Source organism: Mobula hypostoma, chromosome 25 (assembly GCF_963921235.1).
Source record: "Mobula hypostoma chromosome 25, sMobHyp1.1, whole genome shotgun sequence".
NCBI classification, from domain to species: Eukaryota; Metazoa; Chordata; class Chondrichthyes; order Myliobatiformes; family Myliobatidae; genus Mobula; species Mobula hypostoma.
In genome coordinates, this window is record NC_086121.1 from 7,016,509 (window position 1) to 7,038,832 (window position 22,324).

General features: G+C 43.9%; 1 protein-coding gene across 2 annotated transcripts in view; it reads right to left on the bottom strand.

The window, feature by feature from the left end:
• Positions 1-22,324, bottom strand: part of eno1a (enolase 1a, (alpha)) — a 47,472-nt gene that overhangs the window by 21,081 nt on the left and 4,067 nt on the right. The window contains exons 2-4 of one of the 2 annotated variants that reach the window (XM_063033258.1): positions 21,883-21,977; positions 11,620-11,715; positions 4,557-4,615 (exon numbers count right to left, since the gene is read on the bottom strand). In XM_063033258.1, coding sequence (XP_062889328.1) covers positions 4,557-4,615; positions 11,620-11,715; positions 21,883-21,967 — 240 coding nt within the window. In that variant the 5' untranslated portion in view covers positions 21,968-21,977. Of the gene's footprint in view, positions 1-4,556; positions 4,616-4,862; positions 4,922-11,619; positions 11,716-21,882; positions 21,978-22,324 lie in introns of both variants that reach the window. The other variant, XM_063033256.1, reaches the window with a different exon arrangement.

The window sequence follows — 22,324 nt, forward strand, 5'->3', positions numbered from 1 at the left end:
AGCATCTTTTCTGTGGCTGCTGTTTTTAGACGGCAAAACAGTTTCCCCATTTACAAATTAGCAAAGCAAGCAGCATTATCACTGTACCTAGCTATAGATCACTTTGAAACTATAATAGGGATACGAGAGAGACTCTTGATAAGCACGACATGGATGTAAGAAAAATGAAGTGTTATGGCTGTGCAGGAGGGAAGGATTAGATCGAACTGTGGAGTAGGTTTACATGGGTCAGCACGACAATGTGGGCCAAAGGGCCCATAGAATCAATATATTTTAATTTATTTTTATTAACTATCTCACCATTTTAAAAAAAGACAAGAGAAGACAGGAGAATGGGGTTGAGAGGGAATACAAATCAGCCACGGTGGAATGGTGGTGCAGACTCCATGGGCGATTGGCCTTATTCTGCTCCTATATCTTACGGTCTGAAGAACTGGCGCAGCCTGGGAACTGTTCACTGCCACTCACAACCACCACCAACCCCCACTTTGTTCCATGGATTTACACAGTACTTATCAGCGCAGAATAGAGAGAGAGAAAGAAAAAAGAACTGCTGCTCATGCAAATATTTGTTATTGTATCAGGACTTCTTCCTCAGTCAAGCAATAAATTAGAATCAAAGCAACATGCATTCCAGATGGATTAATGATCACTGCATACTGTGGGACCAATGGAGAAATAGTTGGAGCATACTGAATAGTGGTCGGATTAATTAAGCAGGCACAAGAGCAAAATGAAAGGAATTTTGGAAAAAAAAATTGACATTTATTAACCTGACTGGAACTGCGTATTAAGTACAGTGCTGGAGAATCTTCACTAATACGTGGTTCTTAATTAGGCATCATCAAATTGATTTTTCCAACTGAAAGCATTTTGGTTTTAAAATTAAGATAACAATAGTATACAAGCATAAACACAAGCAATCAAGCGGATGTTGGAAATCTTGAGCAAAACACATAGACAACGCTGGAGGATCTCAGTAAGAATGAGGTATGAAGTGCTTTGTAAAGGTCATCCCTCAAATGTAAACCTGCCGAATCTGGGAGCTAAACCATCCAAGGCTAGTCCCGCTCTCACTTACCCTGTGTTCATTCAAATGGAAATTTCAATTTCCATGCCCCCTTCTCCCCAACATTCAACACTGATCTGACCACAGAATAACCTACAGGCTCACTTTCAAGAACTCTGCAACTCCTGTTCTCAGTATCATTTATTTATTATTATCTTGTTTTTTTTGTTTGTATTTGCACAGATTGTGTCTGGTTTTTCACATTGGTTGCTTGTCAGTCTTTGTGTGCAGTTTTCCATTGATTCTATTGTATTCCTTTGTTGCACTGTAAATGCCTTTAAGAAAATGAATAAATGGGTCGTATCCTGTGACACAGATGTACTTCAGTCATACATTTGCTTTGAACTTTGAACACTCACAGAATGCTGGAGGAAATCAGCAGGTCAGGCAGCATCCATGGAAATGAATAAAGAGTTAATGTTTTGGGCTGAGACCCTTCATCAGAACAGGAAAGGAAGAGGGAAGATGCAGAATAAGGTGGTGGGGGAGAGGATATTTCGTCTTTCACCCTAAACCTGTAACCTCTAGTTCCAGCCTCACTCAACCAGAGAGGAAAATGACTGCTTGCATTCACCCTATCTACAGTACACCCCCTCAATTCTGTATACCTCTAAGATTTACCCACATTCTCCTGGGCTCCAGAGAATAAAGTGCTAACCTACTCAATCATTTCCTTGCAATTCAGATCCCCAAGTCCCAGCAATATCCTTAAAATTTTTCTCTGCACTCTGTATAGGCCTCTGAGGCTCTGAGAATATGTTCATCTGTCGCATTTTTTCACTGAAACCTTGAGTGTTCAGCCCTCCATAGGTGCTGCCTGACCTGCTGAGTTCCTCCAGCATTTCGCATGTTCTACTTAAATTTTCCTACGTCCTCATTTTTACAGCAAGTTCACATTGTCTGAAATGGTTACAGTTTGAGAAACACTAAGGAAAAACTGTAATGTTTTGACATGCATATTTCCACAAGAATAATTTTGTTGAGCTGTAACTTAGATTTTAAAATTAAATCAGATGGAATAAACACAAAATAAATCAGCCACATGATATTAAAAGAGCTGATTTACTAAGTCAAAATGAAAGCTGCTGATAAAATAGTTAATTATTGGAGGGGGTTTTGCCACATCCAGGTTCAACTAGATAATCAATGAATGAACAGGCCAGTAATGCAACACAAAATGTATGGAAACAGAACTGTGCTGTTGCTGGCATTGCATTGCACTGAACTGAACTGAACTGAACTGTCTGAGACTGTTTCAAGGACACTGTGGTTTGATGTTTTATAAACGTTTGATTTTTTTTGCTGTTTGTGTGATTTGTTCTTTATTTTGTGCATTGGGTGTTTGTTGTTTTCTTAGAACGGGTTCTATGGTGTTTCTTTGCTTTGTGGCTGTCTGTGAGATGATGAATCTCAGGGCTGTACTTGTATACTGCATACATACTGCACTTTGAGAATAAGTGTACGCTGACAAAGCCATGTTAAAAGTCCTTTCCAACAATAAATTTCAACACTAATTAATCTTGTCAAAGAACTTTTACAAATAAGGGCCCTTTACACAAATGCAATGTAGTTGTGGATATATTCAGAAGCGATTCTGCCAATGCTGAAATTCCAGAGTAACGTGGACATAGTGCTGGAGGAACTCAGCAGGTCAGGCAGCCTGGCTCTGTCTCCCTTCCTCTGAAGGATCTCGGTCTGAAACATTGAATGTTTATTCCTCTCCACAGACGCTGCCTGACCTGCTGAGTTCCTTCAGTATTTTGGGAATATGTACTCCTCATCTATTCATGAAATCTTCTCTATTTATTAAATTTGTCTTGGATCAAGATCTTTTCAAATGCTTAAGTTACAAAAGTAAGTGCTCACTATCCAAACTTCAGTATTCTCTCCCAAACCAACATACCCAGCGACGAGGCCCCAGTTACGGGCAGATATTGTCAGGTCAAGTACCTGACACCAGACTCTCGAAACAGACAGCCTCTTGTGAGCTGTGTCATGGGAAAGAGACAGAGGAACGACCCAGTAGCAGAGCAGTTAGTGTAATGCTATTACAGCGCCAGAAACCTGGGTTCAATTCCCGCCCCTGTCTGTAAAGAGTTTGATTCCTCCGGGTGCTCTGGTTTCCTCCCACATTTCAAAGGGGTGTATGGGTCAGTAGTTTAATTGGTCACATGGGTGTAATTGGCTTAAAGAGCCAGCTACCATGTTGTAACCCTAAATAAGAAAAAATTTGAAAATAAGAGGAAAAATAACTAAGCTGATGCTGAAAGCTTCTGAGCAAACACAACATCACCACCAACTCTCAGAAAATTCTGGCCCATGACCGATTGAAGTGGAGAAGGAGAATTCAGGATGGTACTGACGACATTGGGACCACGCAGAATTAGTCCGTAAATGGAGGTAGGAGAACACCAGCTCAAAAACAGCCACCTCGTCCGCAACCCTTCTGCCCCGAACTGTGGGGGAGTCCACAGTTACCCCACCGGCCTCAGTCAACACAGAATCCACTAAACCAGAGCGGACACAAATCAGCCTCGATCCTGGGGGAGGCCGAAACAAAAATAACTGAAAAAAAACCCGTAACATGCTGGAAATGTTAACCTGAGTGTTCCGTATTATTCACTAAAAAGCAAATATGTATAAAGAATGTGTTTGAAATTTTAAAGCCAATAACAGAAACAGATGTTGATCCAACAAGTTTGGTTATAGGTTTGATAGGTTCTTGCTTAGTAACGGCATTGTAAGTTACAGGGAGGGATAATAAATCAGCCATAATGGATTGGCGGATCAGACTCGATAGGCTGAATGGCCTGATTCTGCTCCTATATCTTATGGTCCTACCAAGGTGTATGGCAGCTGGAACAATCCATACGTGTTATCCATGCATGGTCATGAGAAGAACAAGAGGTTCAGGAGATCCGTTCAGGTAGCCTTTTGCTGCCAGTTCTATCCCCCCCATGGGCCACAGTCCTGAGGCTTTGTCTAAATTCAGGGTACTCTGCTCATCGTTGAGACAAGGAAATGCGGACGACAACGTTGTTCCGAACAAGTCAATGGTAACCCAGTGGAGGAGGCATCAGAGGCTGTGTGGGAGACAACAGAGGTGTGGTGAGCTCGTTGGGATCGATGCTGGGTTGGGGACTGGCCACCACAGGCCAGCTCACCTATTGGTGCTGCACTCTAGTGTTCACTCCCTGGAATACAAGCTGGTTTGCCTTCAGCTATGGGAGATGAGGAACTGCTGCCTGCTTGTTCCTGTGGAAACATGGCTTCAGGACAATATTTTTCAGGCCATGGCACTCAGGGACTTGTGCTAATGTTATTTTGTGGTGTTGTAGCTGTACATGGCATTGTAACTATATGTGCTATGGGATGTGGCTATATGTACAGTATTTCGCAGTTTGGCCCTGAAGCAACAATGTTTCCTTTAGCTGTATACATGTGTATGGTTTAATGACAATTAAACTTGAACTTAACACAGACATACCTTCTTAAGGAGTTCAGGTGCAATTATTGAATTGATGTTATCAACAGCTTTTACAACACCTGGAATAAACAAGCAAATTAATCATTGTTCAAGCCCACACTCATGCTGAACAGGCAACGGTGGACCATCTGCTAGAATTGTTACCGCACAGGATTCAAATCATTATTTGATTTCATGTTATCCGTGGATCAAATAGGAAGAGTGGACCAGCGAAGTCAAATCAACAGATGCCTGCTTGACGTGTTAGTTTGCAAAAAAACAAAAACGCATGCTTTGTGAATTAACCATCGCAGGTGCACTGGTTACCTGACTACACAAAGCAGGTCCAAGGAATTCATTGATATACTTAACAGGTCTTGACACACCTGGGAGAAGAAGTGAAAACAAACCTCAGTCGAACAGAAAACGGTACCATATCAGATCGATTGCGACAACGTGGTGAGTGTGCGTACAGCTGATCAATCATGCAGCGAATCGATTGGGCCTCCAATGCATGAAGGGCTCTCTCTTCTGGGCGCGAGCTTTTGAGTGTGCGTGTTACTGCCTCGGTGAGCTCGCTTCGTTGCTCTCACACTGCAGGTTACATAGTGTGATCCGTTACTAACATGACCCAGTAACAATGTCGAATCCTACTGTACCGCTGTTGTTCCTGCTCCACATATACGTAATTAAAGTATTGTAAGACACAATTAAAGTATTGAAAGGTAACTTGGTCCCTACACAATAGGTGCAAAAGTTTAAAACAACACTCAAGACTTATCTGAAACATTGCAATTTAGAATCGGCTCATCGGTTTATTATTGTCACAAGTACAGTGAAAAGATTTTCTTGCACACTGTTCACGCAGTGCGGAGGGCTTTGCCTGCGATGGACCAGGCTGTATCCAGCACTTTCTGTAGCCTTTTCTGTTCCCGGCTATTGGCACTTCCATGATGCAACCAGTTAGGATACACTACACTGGACATCTGTAGAATCAGTTTTAAGTCACACGTACGTGTAACTGTGCACTTGTTTAAAGAATAAATATTGAGAACATGAGATGAAGAGTCCAGAAGACCACCAGATACAGGAGCAGAATTAGTCCATTTGGCTCATCGAGTCTGCTCTGCCAATTCATTTTCCTCTCAGTTCCAACCTCCTGCCTTCCCCCATCCCCATGGCTCCCCCCCCGTATCTCCTCCTACTCTGACCAATCAAGAATCTATCAACTTCTGCCTTAAATATACATAAACATTTGGCCTCCACAGATGCCCGTGGAAATGAATTCTACTGATTCACCACTCTCTAGCTAAAAAAATTCCTCCCCGTCTCTGTTCTAAAAGACGGACCTCTGTTCTGAGGCTGTGTCCTCTGGAATTAGACTTTCCCACCATAGAAAACATCCTCTCCATATCCACCCTATCAAGGCCTTTCACCAATCAATAGGTTCCAATTAGGTCACCCCTCATTCTTCTGAATTCCAGTGAATACAGGCCCAGAGGCCATCAAATGCTCTTCACATGACAAGCCATTCAATCCTGGAATCATTTTCGTGAACCTCCTTTGAACTCTCTCCAAAACTGCTCACAATACTCCAAGTGAAGCCTCACCAGTGCTTTCTCAACTCTCAACATTACATCCTTGCTTTTATATTCTAGTCCTCTTGAAATGAATACTAATATTACATTTGCTTTCCTTACCACAGACTTAACCTGCAAATAAACCTTATAGAGAATCCTGCACAAGGATTCCCAAGTCCCTTTGCACCTCAGATTTTTGTATTTTCTCTCCATTTAGAAAACAGTCAACCATTTCATTTCTTCTACCAAAGTGAAAGACCATACACTTCCTGTCACTGTATTCCATCTGCCAACTCTTTGCCCATTCTCCTAATCTGTCTAAGTCTTTCTATAGCCTCCCTACTTCCTCAAAACTACCTGCCCCACCACCCATCTTTATATATTCTGCAAACTTTGCAACAAAGTCATCAATTCCATCACCCAAATCATTGACATACAACATAAAAAGAATCAGTCCCAACACATCACCCTGTGGAACACAACTCGTCACCGGCATCTAACCAGAAAAGGCTCCCTTTATTCCTACTCTTTGCCTCCTGCCAATCAGCCACTGCTTCATCCATGCTAGAATATTTCCTATAATACCATGGGCCTGTAGCTTGTTAAGCAGCCTCATTTGTGGCACCTTGTCAAAGATCCTGCCAGTGTTCTTTCCTAATCAGTTCTGGCCAACTCCTCTCTCTTGTTTCTGTAATTCCCTTTACTCTACTGTAATACGGATACATCTGACTTTAGCTTCTCGTTCTCAAATTCAAATAGATTATGATCACTTCCCCTAAGGGTTCTTTCACCTTAAGCTCTCTAATCAATTCCAGTTCATTGCACAACACCCAATGTTCATTGCTCATCCACTAGTGGGCTCAACCATGAGCTGCTCTAAAAAGCCATCTCATAGGCATTCTAGAAATTCCCCCTCTGGGAATCCAGCACCAACCTGATTTATTCAATCTATCTTCATATTGAAAACCCCATGAATATTGTAACATTGCCCTTTTGGTACACAGTTTCTATCTCCTGAGCTATGATGACACTCGACAGTGACTCCTCCAAACTCATTTGCAGAAACCGTTTAATTTCTACCTTTAATGTCTCTCCTTTTCCTTTTGAAGGTGGATGGGGTTCTGTCAAAGACCCTGACTTAGAGCTACACTCAAACTTCGGTTCTCTATGGCGGTGGGATCCACTCCTGGGACTCACTGACCGGCCATTTTTCAATATCCCAAGGACGCAGCCTGGAAGACGAGTGCACCTTCAGGCTCCCGAGGCTTCGTGGCCCTGTGGACGAGCTGATCCTGAGCCGGTGCTGCCGCTGAGGTGACACGGGAGAAAACGGAACATTGGGAACAGCGGATCAGCTGCTGGGGGCTCTGTACTCAGCCAATCGCATACTCCCTTTCTTTCTCTCGTTAGTGGCTGAGAGTTTGTTGTCGATTCCTGAGTTGAAGAACTCAGGGGGAAAAACAAGGAGACGCAGCAGATTTTAACACAGCAAATCACCGAGTTGTTAATCTTTGTTGGTCTCCCCTCTCACTGTGAAAGGGTGACACCTCTCTATCCCTTTATTAGGGAGAGAGAGGGCCTGTGGGATGTCAAATTATCGGGTGAATGATTAGCTTTTGTTGTACTGCAGAACACGGTCTTTCTTGGGGGCTTTGCTGTTGCTTGCTTGGGGGCGGGTACAAGCTGCTGAAGCTTTTTAATGCTGAAGTAAGTGGGGGGGGTTCATTGCTTTGCTGTTACTTGTGTGTGGGAGGGGTGGAGAATGGGGGGGCTTAGGGGTTCTAACATTTTTACTGTCAATCATTCTTCTGCTTTTGTGGATGTTTGTGGAGAACAAGAATTTCAGGCTGTATATTGTATCTATTCTCTATTAAATGGAACTATTGAACTATTGACAATTTGTAGACTACATCTTCACTACTGTTTGGGGTCTGTATATAACTGCCATTGGAGTCTTTTTACCCTTGCAGTTCCTTTGCTCTATCCACAATGATTCAACACCTTCTGACCCAATGTCACCTGATTTGATTTCAATACTTGAAAGAGAGTTCACAGGTTGTGGGAACAGTTCGGTGTTGGGGTAAGTGAAGTTATGCCCTCTAGTCCAAGAGCACGATGATTGAGGGGTATTAACTGTTCCTGAACCAGGTGCTAAGGCTCTTGTACCTCCTTCGTGATGGCGGCAGTGAGAAGAGAGCATGGTCTGGATGGTGGGGGTCCTTGATGCTGTATTCCTGCAACAGCGCTCCATGTAGATGTGCTCAGTGGTAGTGGGGGGTGGAGGAGATTTACCTGTGATGGACTTTGTCGTATTCACTACTGTTTGTAAGTTGTCCATTCGAAGGGACTGGTGTTTCCATACTAGGCTGTGATGCAGCCAGTCAATACTCTCTCCATTCCACATCTATGGATATTTATCAAGGTTTTAGATGACATGCCAAATCTTCGCAAACTTCTAAGAATGTAGAGACGCCACCGTGCTTTCTTTGTAATGGCACTAATGTGCTGGACCGAGGACAGAGCCTCTGAAAATATAACGCCAAGGAATTTTAAGTTGCTGACCCTCTCTATGTCCCTGATCATCGATGTGGAGCTTTTACCGAAGCTCAGTCTCGGGGTCCCTCTTGTATTCAAATGAGTGCCTCTAGTGGAGCAGCCCTCCCATTAAACATTTGGCAGATCATTGGTGGGAATATTAGCATTCTGTCAACAGCAGAGAAAGTTGTGCCAATGCTATACAGAGAATTTAACACTACAAGCACACATCTCACTAATGATAAATTGGCTGCCATTAACAGCCAACAGGACTGCCAGCAGACATTTGTTTTAAAAAGATCTGTGTTGGTGCAAAAAAACACCATCGTGTTATGCATGGTGTAATATTACCCTAACTGCAGATGATTTGGAACAACATTCTGCATATGGAACAGAAGTGATAAATTATTGTTGATCTTCTGCATTAAGACTGCAAACAGAAGCTGCCAACTGTAAATGGCACTGTCGAAGTAAGCCAAGTAAGTTAGCCAGCTTCACAAATAGCAAACCACAAATCCTGAGCACAGTATTAGATACCATTTTGAAGCAGGTCTCCCAACCCCAAAAGCTTATTGGCACAGCTTAACAAAAGCATCCAACAGAATTTTATTTATTTTTTTAGACATACAATGTGGAACAGGCCTTTCTAGCCTGATCTTCCGTCCGTGGACTCACTTTACACCGCACGCTGTCGGAGCAGTGCTGCCAGGATAATCAAGGACATGACCCCACCCAGCCAACACACTTTTCGTCCCTCTTCCCTCCGGGAGAAGGCTCAGGAGCTTGAAGACTCGTACGGCCAGATTTGGGAACAGCTTCTTTCCAACTGTGATAAGACTGCTGAACGGATCCTGACCCAGATATGGGCCGTGCCCTCCAAATATCCAAACCTGCCTCTCGGTTTTTTTTGCACTAACTTACTTTCCATTTTTCTATTTTCTATTTATGATTTATAATTTAAATTTTTAATATTTACTAATTTTAACTATTTTAAATATTTTTAATATTTAATATTTGTGATCCAGGGAGTGCGAAACGCAGAATCAAATATTGCTGTGATGATTGTACGTTCTAGTACCAATTGTTTGGCGACAATAAAGTGTAAAGTATGAGCCGCACCTGCCAGCAACGCTCCAGTAATCACAAGACCAATTATCCTACTAACCAGGACATAATTCTGAATCAGCTCTATAGATGTGTAGTGGAGAGTATATTGACTGGCTGCATCACAGCCTGGTATGGAAACACCAATGCCCTTGAAGGGAAAATTCTACAAAAAGTAATGGGTAAGGCCCAGCCCATCACGGGTAAAGCCTTCCCCACGCCTACCTGAATCCCGCTGCTGTCTGTAAGGAGTTTGTTGGTCCTCCCAATGACCGCGGGGGTTTCCTCCCAGCTCCCGTTTCCTCCCGCATTCCAAAGACGTACGGGTTAGTAGGTTAATAGGTCATAGGTCATAGGTTAATGGCTGTGATTAGGCGGTGCAGCTCATTGGGTTGCAAGGGCCTGTTACTGTGCTGTATCTCTAAATAAAATAAAAATATTGGAGAACTCAGCTGGTCTGTCAGCATCTATGGAGAACAATGTCAGCTGTTTATTCTTCCATAGAAATGCCTGATCTGCTGACTTTCGTCAGCACTTTGAGTGTGTTATTAATTCGCATGCATCACGTTTTAATTTCTACTATCGGGAAGGAGATACAGAAGCCTTAGGTCCCACACCACCAGGTTCAGGAACAGTTATTACCCTTCAACCATCAGACTCCTGAACCAATGTGGATAACTTCACTCACCTCAACACTGAACTGATTCTACAACCTACAGACTCACTTTCAATGACTTTACAACTCATCTTCTCAGTATTATTTTTTTTTTAAATTTGCAAATTTGTCTTCTTTTGCACATTGTTTGTTTGTCAGTCTTTGCTTATGTATAGTTTTTCATAAATTCTAAAGTGTTGTATTTCTTTACTTTTCCCATAAAAGCCTGCAAGAAAATGAATCTTGGGGTAGTATATGGTAACATACGTACTTTGATAATAAATTTACTTTGTCGTTGACATGACCCTTTCACCCTATTTCCATCTGCATGGTACTCTTGCTGAAACTGTAACAGTGCTTTCTGTGTTGCTTTATCCTTTGTACCTGTGTTTGGAATGATCTGTCCAAATGGAATGCAGAACCAAGTATCTCACTGTATCTCAGTAATGTGACAATGATAAACCTATGACCAAGTTTGGAGAGAATTGACAACATTTTTATCCCTGCGATAGAAGGAGGAGATGTAGGACTACTGGTCAATCACTTCAAAGTTCTTGGATGGACTGTACAGTGTTGTATCGATGATTCAGGGCTGGGAAGGAGGCATCATGATGCTGGAAGGCTCTGTTGTCTGCGTGGGCTCAGTGGATTGAAAAATCTCTCACTGTGTTGTGTGACCCCTCTGACTTTAGGATGGAGGAAGTCAGTTGTTCATTATGTGCCGTGTCACATGACGTGGGGAATCATGGTTTTCACATGACGATGATTGTTCTTGGCAAATTTTTCTACAGAAGTGGTTGGTCATTGCCTCCTTCTGGGCAGTGTCTTTACAAGATAGGTGACCCCAGCCATTATCGATACTCTTCAGAGATTGTATGCCTGGCGTTAGTGGTCGCATAACCAGGACTTGTGATGTGCACCAGCTACTCATACGACCATCCACCACCCGATCCCACGGCTTCACGTGACCCTGATGGGGGTGTCTAAGCAGGTGATACATCTTGCCCAAGGGTGACCTAGGGGCTAACAGAGGAAAGGAGCGCCTCACACCTCCTTTGGTAGAGACGCATCTCCCCCGGCACCCTGTGGAGGGAGTAGTTAATTAAAAACAAGAAACATAAATACAAAATCGAACAGCCTCTTGGGGAAAAAAAAAGACCACAAAGCACAATTGTAACTCAGACTTATGAAGTGCAGCTGACACACTTGCCTTTGCCCAAGAACCGGGTCTTGTCCTCATCTCTCAGTTCCAGTGCTTCATAAATACCGGTGGAGGCACCGCTTGGAACAGAAGCTCGGAACATTCCTACAATCAAATATATAAAACAAAGTGAAAGCAGAGCCATTTCCAGTCTTGGCAAACTTTATACAATCTCTAGTTTTAGTAATTGGCGCCAATATTTACTTACAAAGTAAGTTGTAGAACTTCAGTGTAATTCATTGCCTGCAAAACATTTTGTGACATCCGGAACTTAAGATGTCAAATCACAACCAGTGTTTCCTTGACAAGTTCATTCACCACCTTCTCACTGAGAGGCAGTGCCTGAGGAAAGGAGCATCCATTACTGAGGACCTTTACCATCTGGGACATGTCTTCTTCTCGTTACTACTATCATTAAGGAGCTACAGGAGCCTAACGATCCACACTCAATGAGTCAGAAGCAGCCCTTTCCCCTCTACCATCAGATTTCTGAACGGTCCATGAACCCACGAATACCACATCAACATACCTCTTTTGTTGGTAGTATTTATTTTGTAATTTAGAGTCATTTTATATCTTTGCACTGACCTGCTGTCACAAAACAACAGATTCCATGTCAGGTAAGACAGTGATTATACACATGAATCTGATTCTGACGTGCAAGTTGTTCTTTGCTGCTAGTGTGTAGATGGGCGGGAGAGTCTGGGACTATTAATGGGAAAGTGAGGAGAAAATGGGCAAGGGAAGGATTAATGGTGAAAGGTGAATTATCTAAGGGAGAACTCCTTCACTCAGAGGGTGGTGTGAGTGTGGAAAACGCTGCCCGCGGAAGTGGTGGATGCGGGTTCGATTACACCATTTATGAGATGATCAGAAAAATACAGGATATGAAGGGTATGGAAGGTGCAGGAAGATGGGATTGGGCAGGAGATCAGATTGGCATGGACTAGATGGGCCAAAGAGCCTATTTCTGTGTTGTAATATTGTATGACTCTAATATAAACAGGTGGTTGGTCTGGCTTCGATGGGTCAAAGGATGTGTTTCCACGCCGTTTCTCCCCATGACTAAGTACTTTAAAAGCCGCTAGATTTTAAACTAGTAGGTACTCCCACTGTGCATCTAGATGGCAGAAGATGTATAAAGGTCAACAAAATTCTAATATTAGAGCTTGAAGACTCGTATGGCCAGATTTGGGAACAGCTTCTTTCCAACTGTGATAAGACTGCTGAACGGATCCTGACCCGGATCTGGGCCGTGCCCTCCAAATATCCAGACCTGCCTCTCGGTTTTTTTTGCACTACCTTACTTTCCCTTTTCTATTTTCCATTTATGATTTATAATATAAATTTTTAAATATTTACTATCGATTTGTACTCCAGGGAGCGCAAAGCGCAGAATCAAATATCGCTGTGATGATTGTACGCTCTAGTATCAATTGTTTGGCAACAATAAAGTATATTGTGGTGGCTTTAATTGACCTTAACCAGCACCCTTGTTGGTTCTAATTAGTATTATTTCCGAGGTTACCAAAAGGGTAATGCATCGATTTTTAAGAGATTGGGAGGTTTGAAAATTTAGAAAATACATCACAAACCCAAATCCTATGACATGTCCTCTTCTCACTGCTACCATCAAGGAGGAACAGGAGCCTAAAGACACACACTCAATGTTTTAGGAACAGCTTCTTCCCCTCCACCATCAGATTTCTATATGGACAATGAACCCATATACAATACCTCAGTATTTTTTCCCTTTTTTTTGCTTTCTTTTTGTACTAATTGTACTTTTAAAATTATGTATTGCAATGTACTGCTGCCACAAAACAACAAATATCATGCTATCTGCCAGTGACAGAAAATTTGATTCTGATTCCCTTTCCCACGGTCATGTGCTGCTTTAACATGGGGGGAAATTCTACCTCTCTCACCCTTCCAGCTCCCTCCCGCTCCACGCATGCACCCCGAAACAAGACAGAAAAATGGTGGCCACATGTGGATATGACTGCAAACAGGTTTATATATTTAAAGAGTCAGATATTAAAATGGACGTCAAGTTTGTTATTTCAGTAACTTGTGGATCAGGGAAGTTGTCACAAAAGACGTTTGGCTAGTGTCAGCAATCAGTTCAATTCGTGCCACTGCATGAAAGGAGTTTATACATTCCCCCTATCACCGCATTCCCCCGTCCCCCTGACACCACATGTGTTCCCTTCGGGTGCTCTGGTTTCATTCCACAAAGGTTACGGAGAGAAGGTAGGAACATGGAGTTGAGAGGGAGAATAAGTCAGCCATGATTGAATGGTGGGACAGACTCGACAGGCCGAATGGCCTGATTTTGCTCCTATATCTTATGGTCACATCCCAAAGACTTGTGGATTAGAGTTAGAAAATTGTGGACATTCTACAATTTTTCTATTAGATACAGGAAGACATAAATTTAAGATTAGAGGTGAGAAATCTATAAGGGACATTGGGGCAGCTTCTTCATGCAACAGGTAGTGCATATTTGGAATGAATGGTTACAGAAGGTACCTAATAAAGCGGCCACTGGGTGTATAGTCTACACAGTTTTATTAAAAAAGCACTAAAATATTCCATTAGGCTAATTTTTCAAGTGTTGGAAAATTACAGGGAGTGTGACAATGTTCACATTCCTTCATAACAGAGGTGTTTTCAGAATGGCTGATCTTCAAGTGTTCTGAACTCCGAGGTATAATTGCCATGGCCCTCAAGCGAGAGGAACACTCCCAGCCTCCAAATAGAGTCTTCAGTTATATTCCATTATTATTAATTATCGCCCTTTTCAAATGTACAGCCAATACTTGGCAGTCTTCTTTTTCCCCAAGCTGCTGTTGAATAGAACTCATCATGCAATCTAATACATTGTGACTTGTCTGCCCAGACAAGTAGTTTTTGCTTTGTAAGATCAAACTGCATTACATCAGGCAAAGCAAGCTACAATCATCACGCACATACAACGCAAACAGCTGAGTTTGTAGTGTCTGTGGAACACGGTATGAAAAGGCACCCGCTGCCGACATTATATCAATTTATTTTCTAATCAACATCTTGAGTTTGCTGTTGTGTGCTGGGGCAGCAGGCTGAGGGTAGCAGACACCAACAGAATCAACAAACTCATTCGTAAGGGACTCTCTGACGGTGGTGTCTGAAAAGAGGATGCTGTCCAAGTTGCATGCCATCTTGGACAATGTCTCGCATCCACTACATAATGTACTGGGTGGGCACAGGAGTACATTCAGCCAGAGACTCATTCCACCGAGATGCAACACAGAGCGTCATAGGAAGTCATTCCTGCCTGTGGCCATCAAACTTTACAACTCCTCCCTTGGAGGGTCAGACACCCTGAGCCAATAGGCTGGTCCTGGACTTATTTCCTGGCATAATTTACATATTACTATTTAATTACTTATGGTGCAAATGTAACGAAAACCAATTTCCCCTGGGATTAATAAAGTATGACTATGACTATGTTTATCTACATAGGAAAATATAAAATTTCAAAGGTTTCCATATGGATAATTAAAAATGAAATGTTCTCCCCGTGACTGTGTGGGTTTCCTCCGGATGCTCTGGTTTGCTCCCACAGTCCAAGGACATCAGGTTACAAAGTTAATTGGTCACATGGGTGTAACTGGGCAGAAGAGATGATAAAGTTTGAGGGGGTGACCAGATAGAGGTATACAAGATCACAGGCACCATAGACACAGGGAAAGCATGGTCTTTTTCCCGGGAATGGGAATACGTTTAAGATTAGAGTCAGGAAATTTAGAATGGACTTTGGGATCTGCTTCTTCACACAAACATAGAACATAGAATAGTACAGCACAGTACAGGCCCTTCGGCCCACAATGTTGTGCTGACCCTTAAACCCTGCCTCTCATATAACCCCCCACCTTAAATTCCTCCATATACCTGACAAGTAGTCTCTTAAATTTCACTAGTGTATCTGCCTTCACCACTGACTCAGGCAGTGCATTCCACGCACCAACCACTCTCTGAGTAAAAAACCTTCCTCTAATATCCCCCTTGAACTTCCCACCCCTTACCTTAAAGCCATGTCCTCTTGTATTGAGCAGTGGTGCCCTGGGGAAGAGGTGCTGGCTATCCACTCTATCTATTCCTCTTAATATCTTGTACCCCTCTATCATGTCTCCTCTCATCCTCCTTCACTCCAAAGAGTAAAGCCCTAGCTCCCTTAAAGGCAGTGAGTGTTTAGAATGAACGGTTAGTGCAATGCTTTACAGCACCAGCGAACCCGGTTGAATTCCCGCCACTGTCTGTAAGGAGTTCGTACGTTTTCCCCGTGACTGCGTGGCTTTCCTCTGAGTGCTCTGGTCTCCTCCCACAACCTAAAGATGTGCAGGTTGGGGTTATTAAGTGGTGGACACGCTCTGTTGGTGCTGCAAGTGTGGCGTCACTTGTGGGCTGCCCCCAGCACATCCTCGGACTGTGTTGGTACTGACACAAACACCACATCTCACTGAATGTTTGGAATGTGACAAGTAAAGCTAATAATTTCTCTAAAGCATATCCTCTTAATCCAAAAAAAAACATTCAAACCTCTGTGAAAGTTAAATTCAAATAAGTCACTCAGTCTGTCAGGAATAAGATCCTTGTGTCAAAGTTTGGAGTTAAATTCCGACGCCGTTTGTAAGTAGTTTGCATGCCCTTCCTATTAGCACTTGGGTTTCTCCCAGGTGCTCTGGTTTCCTCCCACAGTCAAAAGCGTACCAGTTAGTTGGCTAAATGGACATTGTAAATGGTCATGTGATTACTGGTTGTCTGTCAGATCCAACAATTACAGTGAAACCTTATGCAGGAGAGTTTTTAAAGTGGAAAAGTCATTGCATTGGGGCAGGTCCACTCTCTCGACCTTGAATGTCCGAGTCCAGTGGTACAAGTGGTCATCACAGCTGGGGTCTTCTTTGGTTGCAGTGGATGACCATGACTTCTTCCATGTCTCTCCATGCCCTTTGCTCTCATCCACCCTGTCCACCAGAGCTGACTTCACATGCTAAGACTGGCATGTCCCCATCTCACTGAGTACGAGGCCAGCTCCCCTCACTTGGTTTAGCTGCCTGGTGAAGCGGGGTACCGGATTGTGCTCACTGTCGCGTGCAAACAGCTACTTGGAGCCACAGGCGAGAGCCAAGTGTCCAGTGGGGCCCCAAGGTGAATGAGCTGCTCCAGAATGGACACAACAAGCCCCTTCCCCAGAGGTACCACCCCTCCCTGGACACCACATACATCCTGTGATTAGGCTGGGGGTCAATAGGTGGGCTGCTGCATGGTGCGGCTCGTGGGGTCAGAAGAGCCTGTCCCTCACTGTATTTCTAAATTGGGGTTCCAAACCAGAGGTCTACGGACACTCTGTTAATGGTAGTGGTCCATGGCATAAGAAAGGTTGGGAACCCCTGGTCTAATTAAGTAAAATGCAACAATGAGCATGAAAGTGATGTTAGAAAACTCATTTCGTTCACTGATGTCCATTGGGAAAGGACATTTATTCTTCCTCCAAATGCACCAAGTATCAACTCTCAAATGCCAAGCAAGCCACTCACTTCGGGTCAATGCTTTCAAAAATATCCACATTGTACAAACAAGTACATCAGAAAATAAAGCTCTTTGTGATACATGCTTAACCCATTGCTCTGCTCTCTCTACGCCCATGACTGTGTGTCTGGGCACAGAACAAACACCTGGCGACAGAATATCAGATGGGGACAAGGAGGTGTACGGGAGTGAGATAGTTCGGCTGGCTGAGCGGCGTTGCAGTAATAACCTTGAACTCATTGTCAGTAAGAACAGGGAACTGATTGTGGATTTCAGGAAAGGGAAGTCGAGGGAACACACGCCAGTCCACACTGAGGGTTCAACAGTGGAAAGGGTGAGCTGTTTCAAGTTCCAGGGTGTCAGCTTCTCTGAAGACCTATCCTGGGCCAAATATAATGATGCAATTATGAAGGGGGCACTCCAGTAGCAAAATTTCATCAGGAGTTTGAGATCTGGTATGCCACGAAAGATTCTAGCTAATTTCTACAGACGTACCATGGGCAGCATTCCAAGTGGTTGCATCACCATCTGGTATGAAGGTGGGATCCATCATTAAGGACCCCCAGCACCCAGGACATGCCTTCTTCTCATTACCACCACCAGAGAGGTGGTGCAGGAGCCTGAAGGCTCACACTCGGTATTTTAGGAACAGCTTCTGCCGTCCACCATCAGGTTTATGAACAATGAACCCATGTGCACTACCTTATGAGTACTTATCTAATTTTTAAATATTAAATGCTGATTATAATTTATAGTATATTTTATGTATTGTACCACCCTGCTGCCGCAAAACAACAAATGTCATGACATATGTCAGTGATAATAAGCCCGATTCTGAGTTTCTGAGCCACTGATCTGGGCGCTATATTTATCTTTAAATTAGGTTACAGATCGGGAGCTCAGGGAATGCCACTGCCAGTATTCTTTGGAGTGACTTCATTCCCGACAAATGTGTGAATCAGCAAGAGACCCATTTACATTCCCTCCAACAACTGTACAGTAAACAGAACACAGAACACCCCAGCACCGTACGGGCCCTTCAGCCCACAGTGTTGTGCTGACATTTTAACCGACTCCAAAATCAATCCAACCCTTCCCTCCCACACAGTCCTCCCCACCTCTGAGCACACTTACAAGGAGTGCTGGCGCAGGAAAGCAGCATCCATCATCAAGGACCCCCACCATTCCACCAGTGCTCTCTTTCCGCTGCTGCCATCCGGCTGGAGGTACAGGAGCCTCAGGTCCCACACCACCAGGTTCAGGGACAGTTACGACCCTTCAACCACCAGGCTCCTGAACCGGGGGGTGGGGGGGGGGAGAATTACACTCACCCCAACACTGAACTGATTCCACAACCTCTGGGCTCACTTTAAGGACTCTACAAGCCATCTTCTCGATATTTATTCCTTATTTATTCACAGTACTGTGCAAAAATATTAGGCACATATATATTGCTACGGTGTCTATGACTTTTACTCAGTACTGTATTTGTCAACGTGGAGTGGAGAGTGAGTACGTAAATCTGGCAGGAGCAAAGGATGTTGGGAATGGTGAGGGTGGAGGGCTGCGGGAGGGGTGTGGGACAGGTGTCAGAGAAGGAGTGCCGGGGGTGGGAGAGTGGTGTGGGTGCAGACACACCCAGCCCTGAGACAGCAGGCAAGGTCATCTGCTTCCAAACAATTTGCTTATTGATCATTACAGAATGTCTCTCTGGTGCTTCCTGCTCCCTTCTCTCTCCCTTCCCCTTTTCCCAAACATGACTCCAGTCCACAATAGAAACCCATATCAGAATCAGGTTTCTCATCACTCACATATGTCATGAATTTTTTTGCAGCAGCAGCAGTACAGTGCAATACGTAAATTTACTACAGTACTGTGCAAAAACCTTAGGCTCCCTAACTATACACGTATATGTGCTTACAACTTTTGTACACTACTGTATTACTTTTTTTTCTCATTTTCGTATTTCCTATTTCTTGTCTTTTGCACATTGTACAGAATGACAGCAAGAAAATTAGTCTCAGAGTAGTCTCTAACAACATATATGCACTTTGATAAAAAATTTACTTTGAACTTTGAACTTTTTTCTTTCATTCGTGTGCATTATCGAAGAGAACACTGGGATCTGAACTCACAATCTCCTGTTTTTTTTACCAGACAGCCTATTTGACCAGTTAAGCCTCAGGATTCTCCCAATCCACTTTCCCAACATGGATTTAATGGGCTGAACGGAACCTACAGTCAGATTCAGATTTATTTATCACACGTACATTGAGATACGCAGTGAAATGTGTTGTTTTGCATCGACCAGCAACATAGCCCAAGGAAGTGCTGGGGGGGAGCCTGTGAGTGTCGCCACACAGCACGTCCACAACTCACTAACCCTAACTGTACACCGTTGGACTGTGGGAGGAAACTGGATCACCCGGAGGAAGCCCACACAGTCACGGGGAGAACACACAGACTCCTCACAGACTTTGGCAGGAATTGAACCCTGATCGCAGACTGCTGCCACTGTAAAGTGATGGGGCTAACCACAACGCAACCGAACCATATCGTTCGAAATGGGACACTGGGAGATAATAACCTAAACTTACTCTGGCTAGCGAAATTTGCTCCTAATACATGCAGCCGCAAACACTGAGCTAAACTGCAGGAAAGCTGTTTGATGCCAGCACAAGAATTAGTCAGGTTTGGAAATTTGAGTCAGAGAGACTACAGCACACAAACAGACCCTTTGGCCCATCTAGTCTGGGCTGAAATATTATTCTGCCAAGTCCCATTGACCTGCACCTGGACCATGGCCCCCGATACTCCTCCCATCCATATTCTTGCACCATGAAAAGACCCACATTGAGGCCAGAAGACTCTTTGGCACTAACTCATCCAACCTTCACAGTTATCTGAGGCAAAGTGACACAGACGTCATCTATAATAAGCACAATCATTTCTCCTATGTACAAAATGGTGCCCAAAGCTTATTTAGTAAAAGGTAACATTGTTTTAGGAGAATTCCTACAGTAGGTACAAATTTATCTTTTAGTCAACCCAAGGATCAAATACTTAAAGGAATGAAAGTCAGACCCCAGAGACACACAGCACAGAAACAGTCACTTCGGCCCATCATGTCAATACTGACCTTTCCCCCCCACCAACACTAATCTCATTTGCCTGTGTGTAGAGCCTGAGTTCCTGTCAAGATGGCGCCGAGCTACAATGTCCACTGAGGTTTATGGAGGTGGTTTTCAGAGCACTGCGGGGAGGTAGGTGGTAGGTTAAGTTTAGGGTGAGGTTCAGGGAGAGGAGTGAGGCCAGTAAATAAAGAGTCAGAGGCAGGAGCCAGTGCTGAAACGGAGACCACGATCCCCAGTCAGTGGCGGACCCCATAGACAAGGACAGGCGACTCCCCACATGGGCAAGTCTCCCCAGATCAGTAAGTCTTGGGATCAGAGGACTATGTGGCAGGAGGCCCAATGTCCATGAGCCTGTTATCCTTGCAGGGTCTGTAGGTTGGAGGTCCGGGAGCAGCTTCACCGAAGGTTGGAGACCTGCCTGAGTGTGCGCGAGTGGGTGGTTAGGGAGAGAGAAGGAAGGGGCTCGTTTTGTTTTCGTAGTTTTGGTACTGTTGTTTTGCTGACCATTGTGGGCATGTTATGTTGGCACCAGAATGTGTGGCAACACTAGCAGGCTGCCCCTGGCACATCCTCAGATTGTGTTGGTTGTTAATGCGAATGATGCATTTCTCGGTGTGTTTCGACGTCCATGTGATAAGTAAAGATAATCCTTAATCTTTGCAGTAATATTCACTACTCTAGGCTTTCGTTTACGTGGTTCGATGTATGTGTGATACATCTGAATCAATGAATACAATGAATCTGAATCCCCAGGGTGTGTGTGTCATATTAAAACCCATTGCAGTACTCTCAAAAATCTACATGGACCCAGAACAGAACCCAATCCAGGATCTCAACATGAATGGATTCCTCAGCCCCCTGCACTGATCCCCCTCCCCTTCCCACTGCCACTGCCTCACTGGCTGAGTTCCTGCAGCCATACAGTTTGCTGCAGAACTTCATTTGTCAAAATAAAAAAATAATACTAGATGGGGGAAGTAATTCTAGATTCCCCTACACTTCCCCTGATCCAGTGTATCGTATTCAGTGTTCACGGTGTGTCCATCTCTACACTGGAGAAACCACAGACTGGGTGACCATTTTGTGGAGCACCCACTACTAGGACATAGGTCACCAACAGCAGCTAGCCAGAGTCCCCTGTCCTGGGTCAGTCCTTCACGCTGCCCCTGGGTGCAGCCCATCTTCCAGGGGCATCTCTCCTCTCCCAGGGATGAGGTCTCCAGAAGTTTCGTCGGCATTTCCGTAGCACTGGGTTTTTACGGGACGTGGTTGCTAGTTACTCTGAATCAAGACTTTCTAGGTGCAGATCCATGGTCTCGCGAGACTAACGGATGCCACTGATAGGTTGCTGGTTCCACTCCCAGCCTTTCTCTTTTTCAACGCAGAGTTAGATCTTCCAGTAGCCTCTCTAAATTCTCCATCTGGACTCCAATTCGGGCTACCTCATCTGTGACCCCGTGCACCATACAGCGAGACACATTTACCTCATGCAATACTTAATTCAACACACAAACAGATAAATGCACACAGCATGGTTAATCACAATGACATGGATCACACCCACCTTTTCCAGTACATAGATCTACTTCCACTGTTGGGTTGCCACGTGAATCGAAAATTTCACGGGCATGGATCCTCAAGATGGACATCGTGGCGGTTCTGTGAGGGAAGAAACAATACGGTCACTTTAAAAAATAAACCTCCTCCATCACATAAAGCAAGTACCTTCCAGTCCCATGCCAAACAGGACAAGTTGTAGTCAGTGTGATCAGCCTCTATGTAGCAAACGTTTTAAGATTTTGTGTCAATGATGGACAAGGATGTGTGTTGGAAATTCTGCCCAATGTGGGCATGAGAGGCAACAATTCAGGGTCTCAATTCCTCAGAAGTTCTACATTTCAGGTGATAGTTTAAGCACTGTATTTAAGTGAAGTTGTATTTTTTTTGATTGAATTGGTTTTTTCTAGTATACTCCTGAGAAATTTGACGGTGGTGCTATGAAAACT